Source organism: Ammospiza nelsoni, chromosome 7 (assembly GCF_027579445.1).
Source record: "Ammospiza nelsoni isolate bAmmNel1 chromosome 7, bAmmNel1.pri, whole genome shotgun sequence".
NCBI classification, from domain to species: domain Eukaryota; kingdom Metazoa; phylum Chordata; class Aves; order Passeriformes; family Passerellidae; genus Ammospiza; species Ammospiza nelsoni.
Window position 1 is genome coordinate 29594089 of NC_080639.1, and position 26480 is coordinate 29620568.

General features: G+C 46.6%; 1 protein-coding gene across 1 annotated transcript in view; it reads right to left on the reverse strand.

Annotated features, from left to right (window-relative positions):
* The window catches only part of ADCY5 (adenylate cyclase 5), a 201592-nt gene extending 176794 nt beyond the window's left edge, over positions 1 to 24798 (reverse strand). Inside the window, exon 1 of the mRNA XM_059475970.1 lies at positions 23797 to 24798. Coding sequence (XP_059331953.1) covers positions 23797 to 24798 — 1002 coding nt within the window. The remainder of the gene's footprint in view (positions 1 to 23796) is intronic.
* Between the last annotated feature and the right edge of the window lie 1682 nt (positions 24799 to 26480).

A 26480-nucleotide genomic window follows, 5' to 3' on the forward strand; every position in this document is an offset into this window, starting at 1 on the left:
GAGTATCTTATAGACAAGATAGACTTCACAGACTCAGCAAAACTATTCTTATGATTCCCACTTCCATAATTGCCTTATATGTTTGGGTATTAAATTTCACCCAGTCCTTCTTCCCACACCTACACAAAGCATTTCATTCCAACTATGCAGGGGATAGAAGCTGTAAGTAGATATTATCAGCATTATCCCAGACCCTCCAAAGTCAACGAACTATTAAGTTAAGCAGTCACTGCAGCAGGATGTGAGTATTTAACTATTAAATAACTGAGATGAACCAGGCTGTCTTAATGCAGGATTGTCCTGTGTCCACATTAATACCAGATGAGCTGCTACAGCACACAGTACTTCAAAAGTACTTCAGCCTTCTGAGAATTTGTATTTATATATTTCCTCTATGATGTCTGATACACCAAAGGAAATCCATTACCTTCCAGGTTATGAAGGGTCACAGGCCATGACCAGAGTTATTCAACCTAATGTATTTCCATGACAAATAAGACAAATCAGTCCAATAATGCTACAGACCAAGAAGGAATTTTTGACTGTGGAAAAGGACTCCCTGAGACGAGACCCAGTCAGAGCTCTGAGCTGTCTGGGCTTGCTCCTTGCAATTTTCTCATGCCATCAATGCTGTGCTGAAACCCTGAAGATCATCTCACTTTTCCACTAACGTAGTATGCACATCTGGTGCCAGAGGAGAAGATAGAGCCCTGTCTTATCACTTCAGTTTTGTCATAGAAACTGAGAACTCTCCCTCTAGAAGAGCATTTAACAAGGGCCCTTATCACCCTGCAAAGGAGTTTGGAGTTCCCAAGAACTGACAGACTCCAGGGATGCAGCTAAAGCCATTGATTTTCTCTCTGCATCTTTTCCTCACAGGAATGGTGCTTCCAGAGCAAATTCCCTCCCTAAATCTGGTAGCTGACACTACAGGCATCCCAGAGGCCTTGTGCTTACCAGCTTTCCCCCACATGACTTAAGATTGCTGAATCTTAAAGGCTGCTTCAGGGTGATTCATTTCCCTTAGAAAAATCAAGCCCTGAAGTTTCACCCAGAGTTCACTGCAGGCTTTTATAAAAACAGTGGCTGAATCAATGAAAGTAGGCATGATGGGTTTCCCAATGCATGGTTAGGGGGAAAAAATAAACCTACAAATAAATAGGACTGTAATCCTAGTTTGTGCTGAATTTTCCATGGATGTTCTCAGTGTCCCTCATCTACAGGTCCTTTGACCCATCATAGCTGTACAAGCCCTCATCCTGTGTTCCTGCAGCCAGAGCCTTGGAAAAGTGAGTTGGTGTCATGGTAATTTACCACACTGCCTCCCTCAGAAACAATGTGCACCCCTAAATGGCCCAAAATCCAGGAGACATCTCAGATATTCAAAGGGATTTCCTCTCCCTCATTATCCTGTATCACTTGAGACTGTCCCTGGTGTTGGAGGCAGAAGTACTTTGACTAGTTCTCCTCTTCTTCAGTCTGCTGGCCAAGCACCCCCCAACTGTGAACAACTTTATTTTACACTCCCAGCTCCAGGAGTGGAGACCACTGACAGACACATCCCCAGGGACTGCCTCGCACAATAGGAAATCTGCAAAGTGCATTTAGCTTTGCCACCTTGCCAGTTTTCTAGGCCAAACATTATTAACACAGAAAATACAGCCAAGGGGAAAAACGGAGATACTGTGCCCAGCCTTGTCAGTGAAACAAACATACCATGCCCCAAACCAGCCTTTGCTGGAATTTCCATGCCCACACCAGTGCAGCAGGTGTGTGCCTATCTGGGGATGTTTGATTATCCCACACTGAGGATTTTTAAAGCCCGTGGGAGCTCAAGTTAAACCTGGTTGCCACCCGTTCCTACTGAGAACACTCTTTCAGGAACATGCCTACAGAGAAGCAAGTCTGAACGTTTTGGTGGGTTTAAAATAGCTCTCAACCAACTTGAGAAAAGCAGGGCTGGTTTGGGGAGTGCTTCTGGCAGGCTTGGCTGAGAAGGCACAAGTTTGCATTTGTACTTTTGACTTCTCTGTTGTAGGCATGATAGTGCAGGAACTGTGCCTGTTGTTGTGTGCTGGTATGTCCAAACAGCTCTGCTCTTCCAAACCCCTTCACTTCTCCTTCAAGGGGGAAAACTAAACTCTTTTACTCCTAACCTTCCCACCTGCTGGCAGGCTAATTCTCACCAGAGGGCATGCACTTTCTTGGATACATACTTTCCCAGACATTCTTGATAGAGGTAACTGTCTGCCCAGGATTCAGATGGGTTTCTTTCAGGTCCTGGTACCATATGCTGTGAATATATGGCATGATAGGAAATGGGAATAAAAGGGCATGAGGTGGGACAGCTCTTATCCTAAGATACAGCTTGTAGATTGGTGTGGGGCATCACACAATGATTAAGTCACCCTGGTGATTAAAATGGAGCCCATTGCAGCCTTGGCTGAAACACCAGAGCAGACAGAGCAGACTGAGCAGTTGGCACTGCAAGTGCCAGAACTCACAGAAGCTGGTTTCCTCCTCCTTCCTTGCATCTTGTGGCCGACCCACTTGCTCCAGCTGAGGCTTTTCTGCAGTTTTGGCACTTAGGAAAGTTTTGCCTGATTGATGCCCCAGCCTTTGTGCAGGGGAGCACTGACACTGCAGCATTTTGCCCCCAGCTGCGTGTTCCCCCCACTGCTGGTCTGAGTCCCCTGCTCCCAGCAAAGCCCTGGAGCCCACAGCAGTGGGCAGCAGGCACAGCTCCCATCCGAGGTGGGGAAGGCAAAGCACTTTCCAAAGAATCTGAACAGACCCATGTGAGCGCCACAGTCTGAGCTAACATCAGATTTCAAGTGGAAGAGCTGCTGGCGACTTGCCCAGATTCCCTGGCCTGCTGCCTGCCAAGTCCTCAGAGACTATTTTTGTCATTATTTATTTATTAAAATTAACTGTCTTGGGGCTGGACCGCAGACAGACAGAATCTAAAAATGCAGACACTCAGTGGAAAGCTAGCTGGGAGGTAGGTGGAGAGGTTAATAATAATATTATTAAAGGGCAAAAAACCCCAATCTTCTAAGAGAGTTTGTGGCTTAACAGGCTTAAATTCTTGCAATTCTTCTAGGCACCAAGTTGCCTAGAAAGACAAGGTGCTGGCTCACCTGGCAGGTACATGTGCCATTTCCATACAGACTGGCAGACTGGGCCACAGCTTATGAATTTGGAGAAAGGTCATGAACTAGCAGGAGCAAGAAAACAGTCCTGTGAAGGCTGACAATCCACTGTACCAATACTGAACCACTTCAGGGAGCAACCTGAATCAGTAACTGATCCTTCACTACAAATAATTTTTATCTGCTAGGATCCTCTACAAGGCACTCTCCTTTTTTTTTGGCTGCCAGAGACCACCAAATTATATCACTGTTATATAGGCTGCTTGTAAGTGAGCAGCCATGTCAGCTTCTGCTTGTAGATACCTTGTGTTCTTCTAGTGCCTTACAAATCTAAAGAGAAGCTCTCCCCAACCTGTGCTGAAACCAAGCCAAAGAGGCCATACATCCCATATTAAGCCCAAACCACACTCTGCTATTTGGAGAATGCAAATCCAGCCAAAGCCACAAACAAAATGGTTTGTTCTAAAATGCATTTCCAGATGGATCACGATGAATGAAGTACAGAACACCTACAAAGAGATTTTCATCTTCAAAAGGAACCAGTGCATCTGATCTCCCCAAAAACCAGGTTTGGGAATGGGGAAACTACGGAAAGGGAGAATACCTCTTTCTACAACAGAAATACTTCACACTCAGATGAATACTTTCCACCCACAGAACATAAAGCATTTTTTCTAAAAGCAAGCACTATTCTGGTTTCACTCAGAATAGCAGAAGCAAGGCATGTAAACCATTGCTCAGGGTCACACAACACAATATGGTATTGTCAGCTCTTTGACCTTGCTTTTCCAGTGCTTACCTTGCCCTATTGTGCTGCCTGGACAATGTGTTGATAGACAACAGGCTTTCTAATCCAGCAGAGCCCTGTAAATCACAGCTACCAGTCTGCCCACATGGTGCCTGGCTTTAACTGATTCAGGAGCTGGCGGCTGTTGCCAGCACAACACCAATGCAGGAAACCTCATCCTGTTCACACATTAACAGCAGGAGCCTTGCAATCATGACACAGCACACCGCTGGGAGTGCCACGCATGAATCACACTCACTTTGGATGCTGCTGGACACACACTCTCCTTCAGGACCAGAGAGGGGGTGTCAGTAGCTCACGTGGCTCACACAACTATGAATATCCCCGTGGTAAGGCATTTACCCTGGTTTCAGAGGGATTTCTTGATGCAAACAGATTCACAGGTATAATGCTGCTTTAGCACACTCTGAAAAAGCCAGAATGTGTGTGGATTACCTGACAATTCAAGGTCTCTCCTTTTTGCACTAATCTAGGCCTGGGATTTGGGTGTCTTCTTTAGGCAGATTGAAATCACAGCCCAAATCCCTGCAATGCTATCAGCACAAGATTTTAGTAACACCTTGCAGACTACATGCAAGGATCTCCCTAAAGAAAGCTTTGCTTGTATTCCAAGCCTCACAGCCTATCAAACATAATGCACAAAATCTTCTCCCATTTAGAACAACACTTTAACTAGGAAGGCTGTTTCCATGAGATGTGCACACATTTCAAAATGTAAATATAGCAGAGCAGGAAAAGAAAAAGGACTCTTTGACTGCTAATGAATCACCCTTGTTGAAAGCTTCCTTTGGGGCATTCTGCCATCTGAGTCACTTTGCTCTGCATGCTTCTTAGCTTGGCTCTCTCCAGGCTTCATTCACCTGACACACATCTCTCTTTAGGCTGTAGGGATACATGCCTCTGCTTCTGCAATTCTCTATTAGCCGGGCAATGGATGAATATATGGGTATAGATAATTTAAGGTGACTGTAAGGACAATGATGAAGGGGACACAAGCATTCTTTAAAACAGTATTTTTCTTTCAAGAGTAATGGTACAGTCAGAACAGCACTTGTATACCACTCCTCATCTTCAGGAGGACTTTGCTAAACATTAACCAGCTGCTCCTCATATCAGTTGTGGCATGGACTCTATAAACATGCATTAATTTCCTCATCAGTTTACCAAAGATGAAATTGATAAATTAAAATGAGTTGCTAGAGAGCAGCTTAAATTAAAGACATGCATGACAACTTGGGCCCTCTCAAGCCCTATGATCTGGCATACCTGTTAACAGAGGAAATGTTACCTGCTTTCTCCTCTTTTGCTGTCACGCAATCCAGGTCAGATCCCATTAGTTAGATGCATTAAATCATATATTACCACTTCAAGGGCTGTGTTCTGGCCAGTTTCTCTCACACTGAATTCAAACACAATTTCACCCACACAAGCACTAACAAGCATGCTATGTGTCCTGTCTTCCCTTGTATCATCTCAAACTACCCTTCTCCCCCTTCCTCAGGTAATTTCAGATCCAGTCAGTTCCCAGATTTGGGTCTCCACATGCCACAAAAATATTTATTCTGCCACAGCAAGTGCTTCTTTTTGTGGCTGTGCAGGCTCATAGTGTGCATTAAACCAGACCAGAAGATTTCTCTTCTGCTGAGGAGAAATCACATCTGGTAGGCACATCCCTGACCAGCACTGCCTCCAATAGACCCCACCAGAGTTCCCTGTCTTAATGAACCAAGCTGTCACTCCTTCACCCTCAGCAGCTCTTTCCCTCCATCTAGCCCTGGCAGCCTCCACATGTTCCTTCTGCCAGAGGAACAGGCAAAACACGATTTCAATAGAAGCATGGGAAGAAAGCTGTGTGAAGCCTATCCTGTGCAAGAGCTCAAGACCCCACGGTCAGGATCTGCTTTAACACAAGATCCAATGCCCTCCAGGTAACTCTCCTGCACATAACCACTGATCTATGCTGGTGGACAAGGGCAAGCAGAGGGGAAAGTATTCTGCAGAGCACTTTGCTTCACCTCCTGAAGGTTTTCTGACATGGTGAGACACTGTGAAGCAGCCTGCACAGAGAAACTGCAGTACACCTGCTCAGCTGCCGGGCTGACTCACTGCCAGGGCCACACGAACATCGGCGTGACTGCGGCTCAATGACACTCCAGCCTCCCTTATTCCTGCTCCTGGAAACTCTGCATGGGCAAGAGGACATCACAGCACACTGTGGGAAGGCTTGATCTGCAAAGGTACCTCTGTCCAAGCCCACAGCTCAGAGCCTGGAAGAAGAGGTGGTGGCAGAAACACAAGGACAGGGCACGGGGCTGTGCCAGGAGAGTGCATTGGATGGATACTGAGCCTGGGATGACTGAGCTTGCTAGCAGCCTGCTGTGTTTACACTTATACAGCAGATGGTTCCTTTAAAACAGAAAAGCTCAAAACAGGAGGTAGCCCTACCACCAAGTTGTTTAGTGAAAGTTTCCTACAATTTTTCCATTGTCAGTCCCAGCTGAGAGATGTTTGTTATGGAGAAGTCACATGTGAAAAAAGCACGTGCACGCCAGGAAATCTCTGTGTTAGTCCCAATATAAGATCTGTCACAAGACACTGTGGGTCTCATTTTCAGAGTATTTCTTGCATTCAGCCCCTTGTCCCCTCCTCCTTTCATCCTCTTCTTTGAATTCTCCTTCATAAAATATTGAACAATCATTACCCACTCAGCCTGTTGCCATAAACCCACAGCGCCCTTCCAAGAGAGCAGCAGGTCTTGGGCACACTTGGCCCATTTTGGGGCCACAGCCAAGACTCTGCACTTCCCTGCATCCTACACAGAACACTACCAGACTGCTAATTCAGCTAGCTCACGAGATTTTGCTCAGCAGGCAACAGAGAGCACTTCACAATTCATTTTAATTGCAACTTCTTTGTAGTGTTTTCCTTTATTCAAGGGAGAGAAGAAAATTTAAAAATTGCTTGATCTAGTCCAGATTATAACTGATCCTTGCTTTCAAAAGGACACGTTTACTCTGAAAATAATAACTCCAAATGACATCTCACAGCTGCCTCTCCTCAGCTCCATGCAGCATCCTACTGATCCTCCTGGTTTCTCTGTCAGGCTGTTGCCCTTGCCTGTATGGATACAGGCTCACCAGCCTCCTCCATCTCAGCAAGGTGTTCACTGTCTCCTCACACACATTCTCTCTTTTACATCCCATTTTCATTTTGGCCCTTCCCAGGGTGCCACAGACCCAAATCCACCATCCCGTACATCTCACTTCTCAGCAGTGAAGAGAAGAGAGGGCTGCCACTGCCTTCTCTTTCCATGGATGGCATGGAAGGGATGGGGAGCAGAGGAAAGCAGGCAGGCAGGACTGCAAGCACAGAGCTCAGCAAGGAATCTGTAGGGAAGCCATTAGCACCTCTCAGTGCTTGCCCTTTACCTGCACACCACAGACCAGGCCCTTCCTCTTCAGTCCAACACACAAAGAATTGCCAATAGTAACCTTATCCCTTTTGGTCCCTCACATTCAAATTTAAAGCTGCATTCCCACGAGTAAAAAACCCAAACAGACACCAAGCCTCAAAGTTGACTGTATTTCCTTTAATTCCTAGCAGAAGTCTGCTGTTCAGAGTTTAGTCAAAGGTACTGTGAGAACCCTCTCTGCTCTGCCACACCAATTTCCACTGCAGATCACATCAGTAATCAGCATGCTGTGGTATGCAGGAGTGGTCAGGCAGCTCATGCCTGTTCAAGTGCAGCTACATTCAAAAGTTGGACTGAACAGTAGGAAATACAGAAGCCCACAAGCTCATTATTTATTCTGTAGAAATGCCTAGAGGCAAGAGGAGGCAGTCACACTGTTTAGTCAATGAAAAATGCTCTTTAGGAAGATTTTAGATGTCTAAATTCACAAGACCCACTTGGGAACTTTCAGGTGCCTCAGGCATACCATGCTGAGAGCCAAGGCACCACAGGAAAGAATGGCTTTGGAAACTTCATTTCACATTTTAACCAATCCAGTGGGATGCAAGAAGGTTTTACTCCTTCCTCAGAGCTCTCCTAAGCTCCCTCATTACTGAGGCTGGAACACCAAAGGCCTCAGGAAGCCATAACCATTCCCTTTGTACTGCAAGGCAGATGGGTCAAGCCAACAGTCCCATAAATTCACCATGGCAAGTATGAGATGCTGCACAACATAACCCAACCCACTTTCTTCTGGCACCATGATCAAGACAAACTCTGTGCATGCTCATCCAGGAGGATCAGACCACCTCAAGTCTTCACCACACTCCTCAAACAGCCCAGCACAGAGAGGGATTTTGCTGGCTCAAGGGGCTGAGCTTGGATTTGACACATGATCACTGCAGAGGGCTCTAATGCAGCCTCCCAGGCACAAAGCAAGGAAATGCTCACAATCACATCCGTGCAAAAAAAAAAAGAAAAAAAATCTCACTATAACATACGCTGTTCCCTTAGGACAAGTTATTCTGGTCTGAAAACAAAACAAAAAAAAGGCAGCAACTTTTAGAAAACATAGCTAAATGAAAACAAAGCCCAGCCACCCTTTTCTGCACCTTCAAGGCAGATGCTAACACCCATTTGTGTATGCAACAGCCCCAGAACATGAACCAGCTCAGAGCACAGATATGGAAAGAGGTGCTGGCACAGCTTCCTTGGCCATTTCTGACAATGCGGTTTTGTTCTTCCATAAAGCTGTTTTGTTTAGGGCCTTCTTTGAAAATTCCATCATGACACATGTGCAAAGTGCCAGCATGGATAAATGTGCTCCTCCAGGATTATTTCACCATGGTTAATATTCCACCCCCCACAACCTCCTCAACCACAGTCTGTTCCACATGCTCATTACTTCACAAGGAGGAATATGCAGTCCTGTCCCACACAATTTCTGTCTGTCTGCCCCTGCTCCTCCCAAAAGCCACCAGTGCTCCTGGGGCAGCTGCTTTCCATGGATTTTGCAGCTGCTTTGAAGGCACCTGGGACGCTAGGGCTCACACATTCTTCATGAACTCCATGCTCCTCTGTGAATCACACAAGCCAGTGCTCCTGGTGACACAAAATCATGGCTCAATGCACACTCCTGCACAGAAAGTGTTTTACTCATCAGCACAACAGCCCAGGACCTCGGTGCAAGGAAGTAAGGAAGCACTTGAGTATTAATGCTGGCTAAGTAAAAAACCTCCTGATTTCCTCAGCAAAACAGCACTTGACCCACATTTTCTAGAAAGCAACAGCTTGCATGTTACTCTGTGCAAACTCTACTTAGAAAGAAAGAAAAACTGACCCACATTTGAACTGTCTCAGTAATCAGTGGTGCATAAAAAAGGCTCCCAAAGTAGCACCATTAACCCAGTGTGTTATCTCCAGTGGATGGGTTCTCTAAGACAATTTCACAGAGACTAATGCTGAACTTTTTCTTGCCTACAGCATCCACTCAAAGCAAAGCTGGCTACTACATATTCCCATCCATGTCCTGCTTGTGTCCTGCTTCTGGAGAAACAACCAGATTTGACCCCAAAAATATAAATCCTAAACTTCCAGCTTCCTATGAGGAGACACTGTAAAAGTATGACCTTTCAAGCATTCAAAACCAAACCTAGAGGTGTGATCCATGGAAGGTGCAATGAGGAAAGCCATTCAGGGAGGCCTGCACCAAAACTTCATTATTGATTTAACATGCAACATCTACACTTCTATGCCCTCCTCCTGGTCTCAATGACAAGTAGGTCTCTTCCAGTATTTTAATCCTTACTTTTCCTATAATCATTGAGTATTCAGATGCAAGGTTTTTTGCCAGACTTTTCCTATTTGGTTTCATTTAAAAAATATTCTGGAACAGTTAAAATTTTGGTTAAGAATCACATCAAGTCACTTGATTCCATCTATACTCCAGCATACGCTCCAAAGCCATCATTGCTCACAAGCACACACTGGGTATCACAGATGTTTGAAGGGCCCCATCACTGTGGTATCTAGCTCAAGAAGATGGATAACAGAAGAACTGCCCTGCAGTTTCCCACCAGCAGGTTCCTTTGCCAGGCACTGCCACTTGCAGAGCAGCTCATCAGAAACCAGCCCAATGCTCTGCTGAAAGGAGGTCAGAAACCAGCAGTGACAAAGCACATCAGGAGAGAAGGTGCTGGATGTGTGTGAGGCCCAACTGCAGCACATGGGCAAGTCATGGCCTGATTTGCCAGAAATAGGGATCATTTCCTCTGCAGCACTGCTAGCAGAGCAGGCAGGTGGGCCAGGCAGAAGAAAGAGGCAGGATGCCAATGTAAGCCTGAAGCAAATTAAATATCAGAAGGCAGCAGGTTCCTTTGAGACTGCTTGGTTGCTCTTTTGGCAGAGGAGAAAAGCAAGCCATTAAAGAGGTAGAATACACCCGTGTCAACTTCATTTGCAGCACTAATTGCCATGCACGTGCACTAATTGCCCTCACATGAAGTGCAAGGGACTGGGCAGCACTTGAATCCCAGGCAGTAGGTGAATCTTCCAAAGTAGCACTTGTTGGATCATGCTCTCACCACACATTCCACTTGTACCAAATAAAAATGGAAGGAATCAGTGCAGTCTTGTTTTTTCATAAAGTTATCTAGTGCACCTTATTTAGAGACCAAAAAGGAAACTTCAACCAGACCACCAGAGATATTCAAAACATTAACAAAGTTTGGAGCTTCTTATCAAAGTAAGAGAAGGTAAGAGCCACTGAAACAAACCATTCCCTGCTGTCACTGTGGAGGACAGGGCAATGGAGCAGCCCATTCTATCCTGCAGCCACCTTCTGTGACTGTCTTTTCTTTTTTCAGTAATAGCAACACTATTTGATTGCTCTCAGTAAAAGCTGATGGCTGTCAGGGCTCATCCTAGTTACCTGCACAGGTAAAGTGCATCAGAAAAATAAACACTGGTGGCAGGAACACAGAGCTGCAGTGCCTGGGGCTTCTCCTGGGGCTGTTTACATCACTGAGGAGGTGAAAGCAAGGAAAAACAGAGGGAGGGAGGACTGCAGCAGGTGGGCAGATCATGCTTGGCCATCCTCTCTCCTGTTTTGTTAAGGGTTTCCTGGAAAAACAGAATTGTGAGATTGAACAGATTGTCCAGACAAGCTGTGGGTGCCCCATCCCTAGAAGTGTTGAGGCCAGGATGGATGGGGGTCTGAGTGACCTGGTCTAGAGATGTCCATGCCAGGGGTGTTGGAATTGGATGATCTTTAAGGTCCTTTGCACCCAGCCACTTCATGATTCTACAAAAAAGGGGTTTATGTCCTTCCCTTCAGCCAAGTCTGAAAGCAACAACGTCCCTATCAGTATGGTAACATGTCCTTAACATCCCTCAGCTGCATTTGCTCCTAGCTCATTATCACTCCTTTCTCACTGGAGCACACCCACCCCTCTGAGCTGCTTGCTCAGGTGTGCATGTGCTCCTCCCAGACTGTTTTGGTCCAAATATATGGGCTAAACTAACTTTGGGTGAGTTGGGCTGCAAAAAACATTTCAGCTACTGAGTTTGACTGTTTGGCAGTAATGGAATTGCTGCTGAAGCACAGACAACTAAAAAACCCTGGAAAACCAGACTCAGTGATCCATTACCACATAAGTGAAGAAGAGAAAATGCACCTCTCACTACTAAAGTCTTTTTACAGTATTTCTTCCCAGTTTTTTTCCTCAGGACCTACAGAGAAGTCAGGCTGGGGAGAGAGACAGGAGGCACTGCAGGCACATCTTCCACCAGCGTGTCTGATCCACTGCAGGGTGCCTCGTACAAGGCAGATGCCTCTCAGTAATGTGAGGATTGATCAGTGTAAATCAGTCACTATTGTTCTACACCAGCTGTCCCTTCATACAGAAAAGCCCTGAGGGGAGTTAAAGGCATTTTGCAAGCAGCCAGAGGGAAAAAGGTATTTTTGGTGATAGGCAGGAGGCATTTAGATTCCAACTCATTTCTTGCTGTGCTAAAAATAAACTAAACAAGGCAACAACGACTTAAGGTATGGTTCAAAGAGAGGTAAGATTCCTTTAGATCTCATTGGGACAGGGAATGGCAGAGGGAGAAGTAAATACCATGGCCATTAAGATTCAAAAGTTAGTTGGCTCAGTCCTGGAAATTGCAGCTCTGCCTAAGACCACTGTTTGTGCAGAAGGCACCCTTCAGGGTTTTTTCCCTTCTACTCAAAGGAAATCAACATTTTCACACTGCCCAGACCCAAATGCTGTTTCAATGAGCAAGCCAATGTTACAATGCCACCCATTTGAAGGGAGCACAATATTTCTCCAATAAGCTTCAGCAGGAGGTTTGGCAGGCAGGGAGCTGTCACAGCATCTCCCCATGAGGTTTGACACACAAGATATGCTCATGTGGCAGCAAGGCACTGCCTCAATAGCGTATGGAGCATTGCAAATGGCTTCAACAGAAGGAGAGCTGCTGCAAACCAAAGGAGCTTCTCTCTGAAAGACACAGAGAGCATCACCTGCCACTTCTGTTGCATTCCAGGTGGCAGCCTGGCATCTTAGGCATACAGAATTTTGTCCTGATCCCAGCTGCTAAGGAATTGGCAATGGAAAGGTTTAGTCTCAGCCCCAAGCAAGAGGCCACGCTCTGAAAGCAGATCATTTCTCTGGGAAGGATGAGTTGTGAGCAGTCACCCCTTGCACAGAAACAGCCACAGAGGGGACACTCATGACCAGGCTCCTGAAAAGCAGCTTTGGAAATGGGGCCAAGGGCTGGCTAAACATGACAGATAAGCTCCTCTCTTGACTCTGTCCCTATCACAACCAGCCCCATCCCTTGCCAAGGGGGAAGGCACATAGCACAGTCACACTATCTCTAAAATAAATGACATACAAGGGCAATGCACTAAGCTAATAGTATAAAGTACTCCTCACTTACATAAGCTACAGCCTTAGCCTGAAGATATTATGGTAAAGATTGGTCTGTTCAGAAAAGTTCATCAAAATAAATTGAAGAAAATTATTTAAACCTGTGAGAACACTTCTTTTAACAAGCATAACTTTATTTAGTTTGCATTCCCTCTGGAAGTGAATTAAATTAACTAGGTCCATTTGCATCTAAAATAGACAAGTAAGGTGGTTTCAGCAGTGGACTACAGTTTCTGTATAGTGAGCTTTATATTGTGGTTTAACTAATCCACAGTGTTACCTTTCCTAGACATCATTCCTTGGACAAACCTTCAGTGTCACGACACAGCCAGATACTTGTTACCTGCATTAGGGAAGAAGGAAAACAAACTAACAAAAACAAAATTGCAGTTTCCTAACTTTCTCTCTTGAGATATGAAAATATTTTCAGGAAATACTTCCTTAAGTATTTGTTCACAGTCATTTCAACCACAGTGCAAGAGGCACACACTTTTAAGAGTCTCTGGAGTTCAAAGGAGTTACCTAAGCACAGCTGAGAGGGGCCAGGCACCAAAAGGAGGTCACCTGTGAAAGGATGTGTAACCTTCAAGCTTACAGCTTGTACTGCAGTGCTTCTGGGAAGGCTCCAGTCAGGAATGAGACCCAGCTGTGCCAGATGTCATTCAAATGCACAGTTTGTGACAATAGAGAACCTGGGTGGGGTGGGAACCAAAGCCAGGTGAGACAAGGAAACGAAGCACCAGTTTCATCTGAGAGCAGCCTGAGAGCTCTAGTCACACACAGCTCTTCTTTACTGCCTGCCCCTACCCAGGGCTCTGCTAAAACACCCACCAAGGAAACAAACACACCAGAAAGCACATCAGTGCTGCTGTGACCCCCAAGAGCACATACACAAAGGAGGGGTTTTTCTAGACTGGTCTGTGACCAGTAACTGCCACAAATGGTTTAGGCTGACTTGGTCTTGTCTTGGTGCAGCAGGATGGCATGGCTGAGCTCTGGAAGTATCCTTCAATCATATCATTTCTGGGTTTGTACCTTTCAAAAGTTATCAGTACATCTGTCATATCAAGGAGGTGGCACTTGTTCTAGCACACCGACATGACTAAGAAGATAAAAGCCTGAGCTCTAGTCCCTCGTTTTCTTGGCTTGTCAACAGCCTTGCAAATTTCTCAGATATGATAGTAAACCCATATGCACAGCATCTATTTGGTGGTGTGCTGCTAAAAAGTCCAGAATAGACACAGAGCAAAGAAAAGTATTCAACATCAATTAAGAAGGCAGGAATGTAATTACCCGGTACAAAATCTGGGCATGATGTCAGAACCCCTTCACAACTAACACGTCCATCTGTGTTATATTTAAGTAGATGCCACCAACTTGAACAGAGAAATATCTCCAATATGTTCCATCACAGGGTATTAAAATCCTGTCTTACTAAGAGGACAGAGGAAAAAATAAGTATTGGTTCGGTTCACAAACCACTGCAGATTGCTTTTTCAACTGACAAATACTATGCAATTCAGCACTTAAACCTTTTTTTTTAATTGAATGGAAGAAATTTTAAAGTGTAGGAGAATTGTTCAGTGGGTACTGTTAAATGAGCTCAGAAGTCCATCCTGGCCTTAAGATCCAGAGAGTTCAGCACTCACCAGCGGTTCCCACACTAGTAACCTACTTCATGTTCAGCGGCCTGAAAGACTGCATTTAGCTTTCAGCCTGAGTGAGACTGACACTGTGATTGCACATTCTCCCACCACACTGCACAGCCTCCTCTTTCCTTAGCACTGCACAGCATTTCTTCCTCTCCCTATGAGATTAAAGTAACCACCTGCCCAGAAAAGAGAGAAATCCCATTTAAAAGGAGCATCTTCATTAATAACATGTCCTTTGGTCCCCCCATTTGTGTGCATGAATACCCACACGTTAAAAACAAGAACACAGACAGAAAGCTGCCATTGGGTGCCTCCCAGCAAGTGGAAAGAGTTCATCACTCAGCAAGCATGTCTGAGGAGCTCTGTCATCTGTGGGCTGACCAGCAAACTACTGTTTTTAGAAATACTGATTTGAGCAGTCCCTTACCACATTGCTGGCTCTAAGAACTCAGTTTGCAGAGCGAGAGGGACAAAGGGATCAGTGCTTGTAGCATTTAGTCCACAGCAGGGAGTTAAGGGAAGGAGGCAAGGCTTTTTCTGGAAGGGAAGATACAGCCAGGGAACTGTTTGCATCAACAACATTTTATGACAGATTCTTGCAAGCCATGTCACAGCCTTTTCTTCTGACTATGAAGTGAGACAGAATGTCTTATAGAAGCTGCAAACATATTTGAAGAATAAACAGTTTGCCTAAGTTGCCTGTTTGAGAGATCAATTTCTAATGTCTGGGGGGAAAAGAAAGACAAAACACAAACCTTTCTTTATTTCTATTCCCTCTGTGTTGCATCAGCACAGTTCTTTGTTTACTGTCTGCAAAGATGCACTCTGATACTAGTGGAATGTGTATATTGAATTTGAAGAGCAGCTTTAATTCCCAAAACTCAACCTCCCAAAAGCAAAGTTTCCCAGGAAAACACAGGATGATAGCCAAACACGGCAATACCACAAAGACCCAATTCACAGTAAAAAATTTGAAGGGTATTACATGGGTGTGTAAAACTTTTCATGAAAAGAAAAGGCAGTTTAATGTTTCATCTGGAAACTCATCACTCAAACTGCAGAAGAAGCAGTCTAGGTAAAGGAATTATAAACAAAATCAGGGCAGGATTGAGGATGCATTGAAATAGACTTCTCTTCTGCTATTTCTGCTGCTATGAAGTAGGAGAAGCCACAAATGATGACTATACAATGCACACTACAGACAGTCCTGATAACATCTTAAATACACAAATATGATTTGTGTTCCTGATGTCTGGGGAAGGGAATAAAGATACCTGGCAATTACATTAGTGTCATATAAATATGGAGAAAAAAGAACACAATGATATTTTATTTGCAGAACAAAGCCTGACAAAACAATGAAACATTCTATAGTGAGTGCTGCAACAAAAATCCTGCTAGGCATTAGTGAGGCCAGCCTGGCAACAGAAGCAATACTTTGGTGATGCCAGTGCTGCCTGTTAATTCTTCAGCTGTGGGGGGTCCTGCCAATTGTAAACACATCATTTTTGTGGTGCAAAACCATCCATGTCTGGCTGAAGTAGCTCACAAGCTACACAAGCTTGTCTGCCCACCAGGCTCCTGGTGGGACAGAGCTTCTCAAAGGTTCAAGAGCAAGACTGGAAGTGCAAGGGGGAGCTTTAAAATGTGTTCAGTCCATTTCTCTGAGTGCCAGAACAAGACCCTCTCATGCTAAATTCTGCTGCAGGTCTGCTGAATGCTGCCATTGCTGTCCCTGCCAGTGATGAAACCAGCAGGAGTCAGCACCATCATAAAACATCACAGAGAGTTTACTGGGAGTGGTCCAGCTGCAGGTGCTAAAAAGCATTGAGTCTTGTCTTGGCCTGACAGCCATTTTATGTGTGACCTGTTTAAGTGCTAGAAACTTCAAACTTTCTTATGATAAGGTGAGAAGATTTAGGAGTTCAGGAGACAAATATTAAAATTCTTGTCTGTTTCCCACACCCCCTCATAACTAGATTATTCTTTTTAATATCTTTGGGGTTGTGTTTTTTCATTCACATGAGATTTCCCCTTGGGTTTTTACCTAGCCTAAGGACTCCATAATAATGAATCAAATTAAGTTTCTGGCAGCAGTGGGTTACGTCTCAGGTAAAGACAAAAAAATAATATTTTTTTAAAAGTATCACCAATGTCAAAACAAAAAGAAGAAAGAGCATCCCATGGATGAAAGATATCACAAGTTCAGATCACTAGGCTAGACTTCAGAGGGAGGGAAGGAACTAACACCGAGCCTATCCCACATCAAAACACAGGACTTGCAGGAGATGAAAAAGTCACACAGCAGTTAGACAGGAACCCCACCCATTTCCCAGAAGCTGTAAATCTTCACATTCCTTGCACACACTCTGTCACTGTCCTACCCCTCTGGGCCATAAAAAACCAACATCATGAAATCATGTAGCAGCTCCAGAGAGGTGCTGGTGCACTCCAGCTCCCTCAGCACCACCTCTTCTGGGCACAGATTACCTGTGCAAGGTGCCATGTAAACCCTACACACAGAGCAAATGGGAGGACAAACCTTGCCCAAGGCTGGTAAAACCTGGAGCCCTGTCTCCTACCTCCTCAAACAAAACTGGGTATTTTCTCTGAACCATACCCACCTGCACAGGGAAAAAGAATGAACAAACAAAAAACAAAAAAAAGCCAACCAAACAAAAAAAAAAAAAAAAAACAAAACAAAACAAAACAAAACAAAACAAAAGCAACCCAAGAAAATGAAAAAGAAAAAAAAAAAAGAACAGAAAAAAAAATTTAAAATAAGTAAAATGAGACAAGAGGAAGAAAAGAGATGAGAAGGAAAAGAAGAAAAGAGAAAGACAGGAGCTGTTCAGAGCATGGGTTCTCAGAAGCCATTACCAGCTACAGGGTGGATCACTTGACCACACACAGAGAATCTACTGTCAAAATAATTTTGGTTTTTACCTCTCAGTTCTTCAGGTGTTGCTGGGAATTTTTCATTGCATCTTCTACCAGCAGAGAAGGAAAATTCTTTTAGCTTGATTAGAAAATGAGAGTAAATGTCCAGTAGTACCAAAACATGATGACCAAACCAGGTATTACCGAAAGACTGTAACTACACCAGCAACTGCAATGGCTAAAAAGACAGCAACTGTTCCACTTTTCTTAAAAGACAGAGAGGGAGCCATGTACATGACTGAAAGATTAGCTAATCAGACACAAATTGAATGCATTTGGAGAACAGCCTGGTGCCCAAAGTTCACATTCCAGCTGGGCTGAGTCCCAGTGCTCTTCCAGCCCAGACCTTGGCAGCGCTGCCCACACCACAGTGGACTCAGAGCAAAAGGGCATTTGGGAAGCACTGGGCTATTCAGGCTCCAGGAGGGCACAACCAGCTCCAGCGAGCCTTTAGCACCAGGATAATCAGCATTTTATATCCACTGCTGCTCAGATTTATAAATCATCTGAATGCGGTTAATCACAAAAGCCCTCATAAATAAGATGTCCTGCCTTAGACAGGTGTCTGACAGAGAGCAGGGGTCAAACGAAGCCATTGTGCCCAGGACACTGAAGGACAAGTCAATGGCTGCTTTCTAAGATTAGGGCAAGGAAATTTGTCCTTCTGCCCCCAGTACCTTCATGAATCCTGATGTTGCTCTGAAGTATCTTCACCTCCCCAGAAATAAGCAGAACCAGCACACCCTGCCTTTTCAAGCATGCCATAAAAGTGCCTAGAAGAACAAGTCTTTTTGCCATGCACCTCAATCACCCCCATTAGGTTTTGTCTTGAATTCACCAAGATCCAAGCCAGTTATAAAAAGTGTGATTATGACCACAAGGCTGAGAGAAATTACTCAAATAGGTCAGTTTATAAAGACAGCAAACCTATTAAGAATCCAGGAACACAGGGAAATTAGACACATAGCACTCTATCACACTAACAGGTTTTGATACTGGTGAACATTACAGTGAAATATTAAACTAATTCATGGTGGGGGGAAGGAGGATTAAGCAAGGGGGTAGATTAGTAGGTGGCAGAATCATAGGGTAATTTAGGATATAAGAAAAACAGATATGCCTTTGTAAACCTCAAGCAACACATGCCCAAGAGATAAAGACAATATTCTTACAAAGGACTAAATTGATACACAATACCTCAGGGATTTACTTAATTACTTCTATTACAGAATTACCCTAGGGAGGCAACTAGCAATGCAACAGTTACTGAATATTTCAGGTTGCCATTTTTTCCCTTGAACAGCAGATCACAAATCAATTTTCACTAACTTTGGTGCACCTGCTGCTCAGGCAGATTCTTCAGTAGTGAGCAGTGCTAGAGCTCTTCTCCCTGCACGAGAGCCCCACTGATTGATTGATATATAATTGATATATCAATGTTCATGCAGAACAGGGCATTAAGTGCTATTTGAGGCACCCAGTAGCTGAGCACCTTAAAAATCCCATCCTATACAAACATTACTCAAACCTATTTTCCAAGTGGACAAAAGTCAAACAAGCAGCACATAACCACAGGAGAGCTGACACACAGATCCATCTGCATTCCAGGTGGTTCATCTCTCCTTCCTGATGAATAAAGACAATGCTGCTTGGAGACAATGAAAGCACAGCGCAAGGACTTGATTAACACTCTGCTGAGAACCTGTCCCTAAATCAGTCATCACTCACATGTAGCAGGCATGCTGAGGCTGAGATGGAACACACAGTACTTCTCCTACCCTGTGACTAACTTCTTGCTGAATGCCATTCAAATTGCCAACTGGAAAGCATCTCTACGAGGTGCTAGGAGATCGCCACAAGATTGGAGTCAATTCGCTGTTCCAGTAAGGAATTGTTTTTAGCCCTGCTGAAGTGAGTTTGTTTATGAAGAGGAGAGAGACTGGTTCTCATAGCACCAACATCTTCTGAGAAACAGTTAAATGCTGAAATGTTACACTTTCAAGAGAGCCACCATGCAGATACAGATCAATCATCCACCCTTAACATGCACTGACAGAGAGAAAGGCCAACACACTGACACTTCTCAGAAGTGAAGGATGAGGGGTACTAATGTAACATTGTTATGATGGAGACATGGAAAAGGATCGAGCAAGGAGTCCTGAATCAGAGAGACAAACCAAAGACATGTGCTGAGGTAGTTTGCTATCAGAGAACCTTTGCAGCAGGTTTGCAGTAGTATGTGGGGAGAATGGAGATCACTGCATTTCAGTTTCTATTTCAATGAGGTTACTGACACAAGACAAAAAATAAAAGGTATTTATTTTTCATGTATCTTACCAGTCACCCACTCACACTGAGTTAATAAACTACAAAGACTTAACTGTATCCTTGAACATGAACGTCAGAAAGTTACAATAAAACAGGTTTGGATGGGAAAACAGGAGTAAATCTAACCTCAGTCCACGGACTTGTTTGATGTTTGTATATGGCATTCTTATCCCCTACTCCTGGTCCCCCACTCACTCCCACACACAATTCCCATCCCTTTTCAAGTCTGATTCAGAGTCCAATAAACTCTTGTGAAATTCCCTGTCCCTTAGCCCATAGTGTTACAAAAATGCCAGTGCTTACTCAAGACTCTCAGTGCTGAGGGCAGCTGTCTCCTCACATGACTGCAGCTAAGCATCTGCAGCCCACGGGCTGAGCCTCTGCCCATGTGCCCATACAGGCCCGTGGGTCAGCTGGGCAGCTCGCTCTGAGGCGCTGGGAATAAATCTCACTGTTATCTCGGCTGTGAATGCAAGGCAGACTGCTGATAAACAGTACACTTCTTTCCCAGTTATGTATTAGAAAGCCCCATTCACATGTAAAGTAATGCTTGCGTGAATTCTAGAGTTTGAGCGTGTTTTCAGAGCCTGGAAGTGCATCAGAGCCAACACATGGAAAAGGTGGCCTGAAAAGAGATACAGGCCTTAGATCTCTTACATGCAGAGAGACGACCACACACTTCCATGCAGTGAAACATATTTGTAATCTGTCCCAGAATAACACAAGAACATAAACCTGAAGACTAATACAGTCATCCCCTCCCCAATAAATCCAAAACCAGTTTCTCTAGAGCTAACTGATCACAGGAACAAATGAAAAGCCCCCTTTTAAGCAGTCAGAATCTGTAGTTGGTGGAGCATCACCTATTCACTGTGTTTCGCTTCCAGCATGCTGCCTTTGGAAACAAGTAAATTCCCAAACACGGGATTTCTTTTTCCTTCCTCCCTCAGCACTGGATAACTTTTTAATATACGGCAATAATTAGTACTTCTTTATTCCAATCAAAGTTCAATTCACGAGGCCAGTATCATCGCCTCTAGCTGATCAGACTCACGGAGGTACCAACAATACTCATCTTTTTGACAGAGGTGCTTTCTCTTTTGGAAGACAGACTCCTCCAAGTAGCAAAGACAAGTTAGAGCCTATTTTCCAAATCCAGTGATTACAGAAGAATTATTTTAAAAAGCAGCTCAGTTAAGACTGAACAGTGACAACTACTTTTGCTCCTGTCACTTTATGGATTCAGAAGCTGCAGACTGCATTAACCCTTCCATGAAGTCTGACTAGCATAGCCTTGGAGCAGAGAGTTTGGGGACAGAAAAATCCAGCAATGATAGGAGAGGATAATTCTGACAATAAACTCATGCACCCTCAGCTAGGGAATACAGCAAGCTGCCTTTCCCCCAAAAGGGACCTACTACCAAGAATTCCACTCTCTTGAGAAAGAGGAGTTTTTAACAGGCTCCAGAGCCCTATAAAAGTGCTCAGGAGTCAACACAAGAGTCACCCTGCCTTAAACATCAGTGGATCATAACTACGGTGTATGATTTCTCCTGGTTTGGAAACAATTCAGAGAGGATTTAAAGCAAAAAGCTCCAACAAAGTAAAACTTACTTAAGCATTACACTTTAAAATGCCATGAAAAAGAGAGGAAAGCTGATATACATCCTAACCAGCCTTTCTTCTGTGACTGCTGGATGTAAAGTACCATCTGGTGACAAAGGCACTCACATCCACTCCTGCTCCACAAAACCCAGGCTGATGTGACTGCCAGAGTGAAGTCAGAGAAAACATTTTAACTCACTCTTCTTGACATATCTGGTCTTCACCTGCCTTTGCCTCTGGTAGTTTGAAGGAGGAAAACAGGGTTTGTGTGCATTAGCGGGGCAGAGCTGAACACAACTGATTTCCACAGCAACGAGATACAGCCCCGGTGAAGAAGGCCTGTTAGTAGCTGTCAGGCAATGTGCTCAGCAGAACAGATTTTCTATCAGACAGCTAGAGACAGCAGCTCGTGTTCGTACACAAATGTGTAAGGAATCTGAGCTTGGCCTTGTACAGCCCCACTGATCCAGCCCATGCTATGCCAGTGCAGACCACAGCAAGATAGAGACTGTGTAAGTAGGAAAAATAAACAGGCAGTGTGGAGAGATGCTCTCCCTTTGAAGACAAAGTAAAAGTGCTCCTAGGACATTACTTGTTAACTGAACATTTATTGCCAAACCATAGGAAAACCCCAGCATCACTATGAAAGCAAAAGCAACTGTGCAATGCACAGATTTGTGCATGCTGCACCATCACCTACTGCCCATGCTTCTACCTTTGACAAGTGCACATTCACACACGAGCCAACCTCTTACAAACAACCTGCTATTTGGGACAGGAGGGAGCTGAAATTGTTCCAAATTTTCTACTGAGGGAGTCAATCATTTGGCCTTTGTAGTTTAGGCTCCTTCCTACTAAAATACAGTTACCAGCATTTTCCAACGCAATGATATTTTATTCATTTGTTAGTATGCTCCAAACCCTGCTCATAACAGACTGCTAAATCTTCTAGCAGCAATCATGACGGGATTTGCCTTGCCATGTAAGGATGCAGTCTCCAAACACACTGATTTCAACAGGACCAGTCTCCGTTTATAAAGCAAAAAGCACACATGAGGCTTTGCGAGACCAGAGCCCCAGTGGAGAATAGCTGAGGCCATTAGCAAACTTTTTCAAGTCAAGCAGAAAAACACCAACTGTCCCACTCACAGTGTATGCTCTGCTGGAAATGCACAAAAAGCCATTTATATCAAACATAAGAAGAATATGTCACGTACAGTTTATAAAAATATTTGTAACAAACTAAGAAAAAAGCCAGAAACTCTCCAAGTAGGCTTAACGAGGCTGTGGGGAGAAGAGAGTAATTTCATGGGCTATTTTGTATAGCAAAACAGTGACAGCCTCATTCTGACAAGGTTTTGTTTAAGTCCTACAACTTTTCTTGCCATTGCAATAGGTGGAACTCAAAACAACTCTGAACTAAGATTCAAAGCAGGCGCTGAGCACGAGGCTTTATTTTGTGTTATGTGTTAGGGATGTAAAACGACCAAACACCTGATTTTAATAAACAAATCCTTGGTAACACACAAGTATCAGGGCTGACTGTGACAGGCTCATCCTTGCTCAGAGTCTTGCACATCAGAAGGATGACAACTGCCTCACAGCTTCAATATTTTACATGTGGTAAGCTTACAGCACGAGTCCCAAGGCTGCCTGCCTCACTTGAAGAGTGGCGCCTTGTACTGCTGTTGTTTATACAGATATGGTAATTAAAAATTGCACTGTAATGCATTTGATAATAGTCTTATTGTTCCCGTGAACTGAACTGCTTCAGTTAAACATGATACCACAGCTAAATAACAACCTGCATTTATACTTTTTTTGGTACTTTTTATCCTGCCTGTACAGGAACTCTGGGCTTTTTCACCATAGAGATTTCCAGCACATCTCAGAAAAAAACACTTTCCTGCTAAACCAAAAGCCTACCCCACATTCCCATGGAGCACGCTCTCCTAAGGTGCCTAAGCTCTGTGCTAACACTGAACCCGGAGTGACACACAAAGATAACCTCTACCTTATCAAAACAGCCAGACTTTCTACACCTTTCTCAGTAAAACAGCAGCGTGCTTGGATACTGTTCCACAGGTGTGCTTGGCACTGGGCTGTTTACATTGAATTCAACTGAAGGGCACCAGCAGGGCTGACAGTGCTGGAGCAGCCGTCATGGGAACCCAGTAAGACACACACTTCTTGTATGTTTAGAGCCTTAACGTGGAGCAAAAACGAGGGAACACCACAGCAACGAAAAAAGCAAGATTACAGGCTAGCCCTGCACACCATCCCACCCAGCAGCAGGTAACCTAGGAGTTCAGCTGAAAGTCCTGCCAACCTTCCAGCACCAAGCAGGCCTGTGGAAGTCAGAGCACCCCACTTCCCCCACCCTTCAATGCCGAGCACACATCCAAACCATTCAGGGCTCGCCTACCTGCTTCAGGAGGAACTTATCCTCCGCGTTGATCTTGAGGGAGACGGCCAGGTGGATAGCGGAGAGCACCACCCCGCTGATGACCGCGGCTCTCATGCGCACCGGCAGCAGCGTGTAGATGCTGTAGATGAAGAAGACGGTCCACCAGATGCCCTCGGAGGCGCTCCTGGGCCACACCAGCAGAACCCCTACCACTTGCACCGCCAGGATCACCAGGATGACAGAGTAGCACGCCAGCCACATGTGGTCCTGGTGGAAGTTGTTGCGGTTGCACACCATGCACAGCACCACCATCAGCACGATGGCCAGGGAGAGCACCACGACATAGGATACCTCATAGCGGCCGTGCGCGGCATGGAAGATCAGCATGACCACACAGACCAGCACCAGCACGGCCATAAGCATGGTGAGGCTGCTCTGGTTTAGCCGAAAGAAGTAGCGCTGATAGAGACGTTCCAGTTTCTCAGACTGGAACTTCTTGGACCTGAAGATTTGTAGCAGGCTACTGCAACAACTGCCCATGGAGAAGGCCGCCTCGGAGTCCCCCTCGTCCCCGTCCTCTTCCTCCAGCTCCTCAATCTTGGCCTTGATGCGTTTCTCGTCCAGCCCCAACTCCACCGAGCGGGGCCGTACCTCCCCCTGCTCCCCCAGCTGCCGGGGGCTGGCATTGTTGGGGGCAGCGGGGGAATCACTGCCGGGCGGGTGCCGGGACCGGTGACGTCGGCTGTCGTCACCGTGCTCCTGCCAGGCGGATTTGGACCTAAAGCTCATCATCCTGCAGCCGCTCTCCCCGCGGTTCCGGGGCTCGTAGTCTTCCTCGCTCCTCCACCTGCTCGACATGCGGGAGGCCTTCTTGCCCGAGGACCTGTTGGGAGGCGGCGGGTAGGAGTAGCCATTGGCCCGGGCCTCCGCCTCGCCCCAGGCTGAGCGGTGCTGCTCGGTGCCTGCCCAGGGCGCGGGACCGCCGAAGCCCGGGGGGCTGACGCTGTTGGACCGGGACATGCCCTGAGGAGCGGGGCCGCGGGCGAGGGGATGACCACCGGGCAGGCGCAGGGGACGAGCCGCCAGGAGAAAACGCCAAAAGGCAGCGGGGAAGGAGAAAAAAAATGAAGGGGAAAAAAGGAAAAAAAAAAAAAAAAAAAAAAAAAGAGAAAGAAAAAAGGCAAAACCCGCAAACGTCCCCAAAGTCTCCGGAACGGCCGGGCGCCCCCAGAGCCGGGGTGTCCCCGGCGGGACGCTCAGGGCAGTCCCATCGCCGGCCCCGGCACTTGGACACCACCGAGCGCGCTCGGCACCGCGGGCACCGGGACGGCCCCGGCTCACGGCCGCTCGCCCTCAGCCGCGCCGCGGCGGCCGCAGGGGCTCGGGGCGCCGCGGGGGAGCCGCATCGCAGCGCGCCCGCACCGCTCCCGCCCGGCCCCCGCCGCTCGGGGCCGGGCGCAGGGCGGGCGCTTCGCCGCGGGCCGGTCGGCGGGGAGCGGGCGGAGGCTCAGGCTCGCAGGGATGCGGCAGCCGGCGGCGGCGGGAGCATCCCCTGCCCGAGGGGCGCGGCGGGGGGGCTGCCCGGGACGGACCGGGCTGCGGCGGCGCTCCCGGCTCGCCTCGCCTCCCAGCGGCGGAGCCCCGGCGGTAAGGCACGGCCGGCGGCAGCCGCGCCGCTCATGCACCCGGCCGCCGCTCCCGCTACGCCGCGGTGCCTTCGGGCGGCCGCAGCGCCTCTCCCGCGGGCACCGGGGGAGAGGGGAGAAACCGGCAAATCGGAAAAATCGGAAGGGTAAGGGGAAAGAAAAAAATTCAAAAAAACCCGAGCGGGGGCGGGGGCTGGGCGCTGCCTCCCCCGCGCTGCCGGCGGTGCCGGTGCCGGAGCGGGGCTGTGGCGGTGGCTGTGGCGGCCCCGCGCGCGGCTCTCCCGGGGACGGCGGCGCCGCGTCCCGGCCGCGCTTTGTGCTCCCCATTCAGCCGCGCGCCGGCCGCGCCGCCCCCGCCCGCCCCCATTGGCCCGGCCCCGCCGCCGCGCGCCGCCATTGGTCCGGCCCCGCCGCGCCCCGCCAATGCGCGCGCACGGGGCGGGGCGCATTAACCCCTTCGGCGCCGCGCGGCTGCGTCGCGCCCGCCCCCGGCAGCGCCGCACGGGGCGAGCGGGGCCGCTCCGGGCGCTGCATCCCAGCTCCGGTGTCCGGCAGGCTGCTGGGGCATCACGCACCGGGGCCGAACTGGCGAACAGAGGAAAATCATGCCGCAGAAAGCCCTCCCACAACAGCAGCACCTGTTATTGGATCCACCTTAACGCAGAAATTAAGGGTAAAATACACGCACAGGTAGCTTTACCTTGTTTCTTCAACCACTTAAGCTACAGACCGACAGCGCTGTGACACCATTCTATGGCATGTTCCCTAACCTGGGAGTGAGGCATGACCACACCATAGCAGTTCCCAGCAAGTTTCCATCTCCAGACTCTTCCACAATGTTCTTTCAGGTGAAGCACTCTTTCTGCAGATGCAAGTCAGCCAATTAATGATTTACAGTGTTTTGAAGGTAAGCATCATATGTACTAAGAATAATATTATTGCCTGATGTTCTGCATCATGTTTTATTAAAAACAAACTGTCAAATCAGATAACTGCTTGGCTTAAGTTGCTGAAACTGGTAATTGTCCAGATGTTTGATCAAACATTGGAAATCCC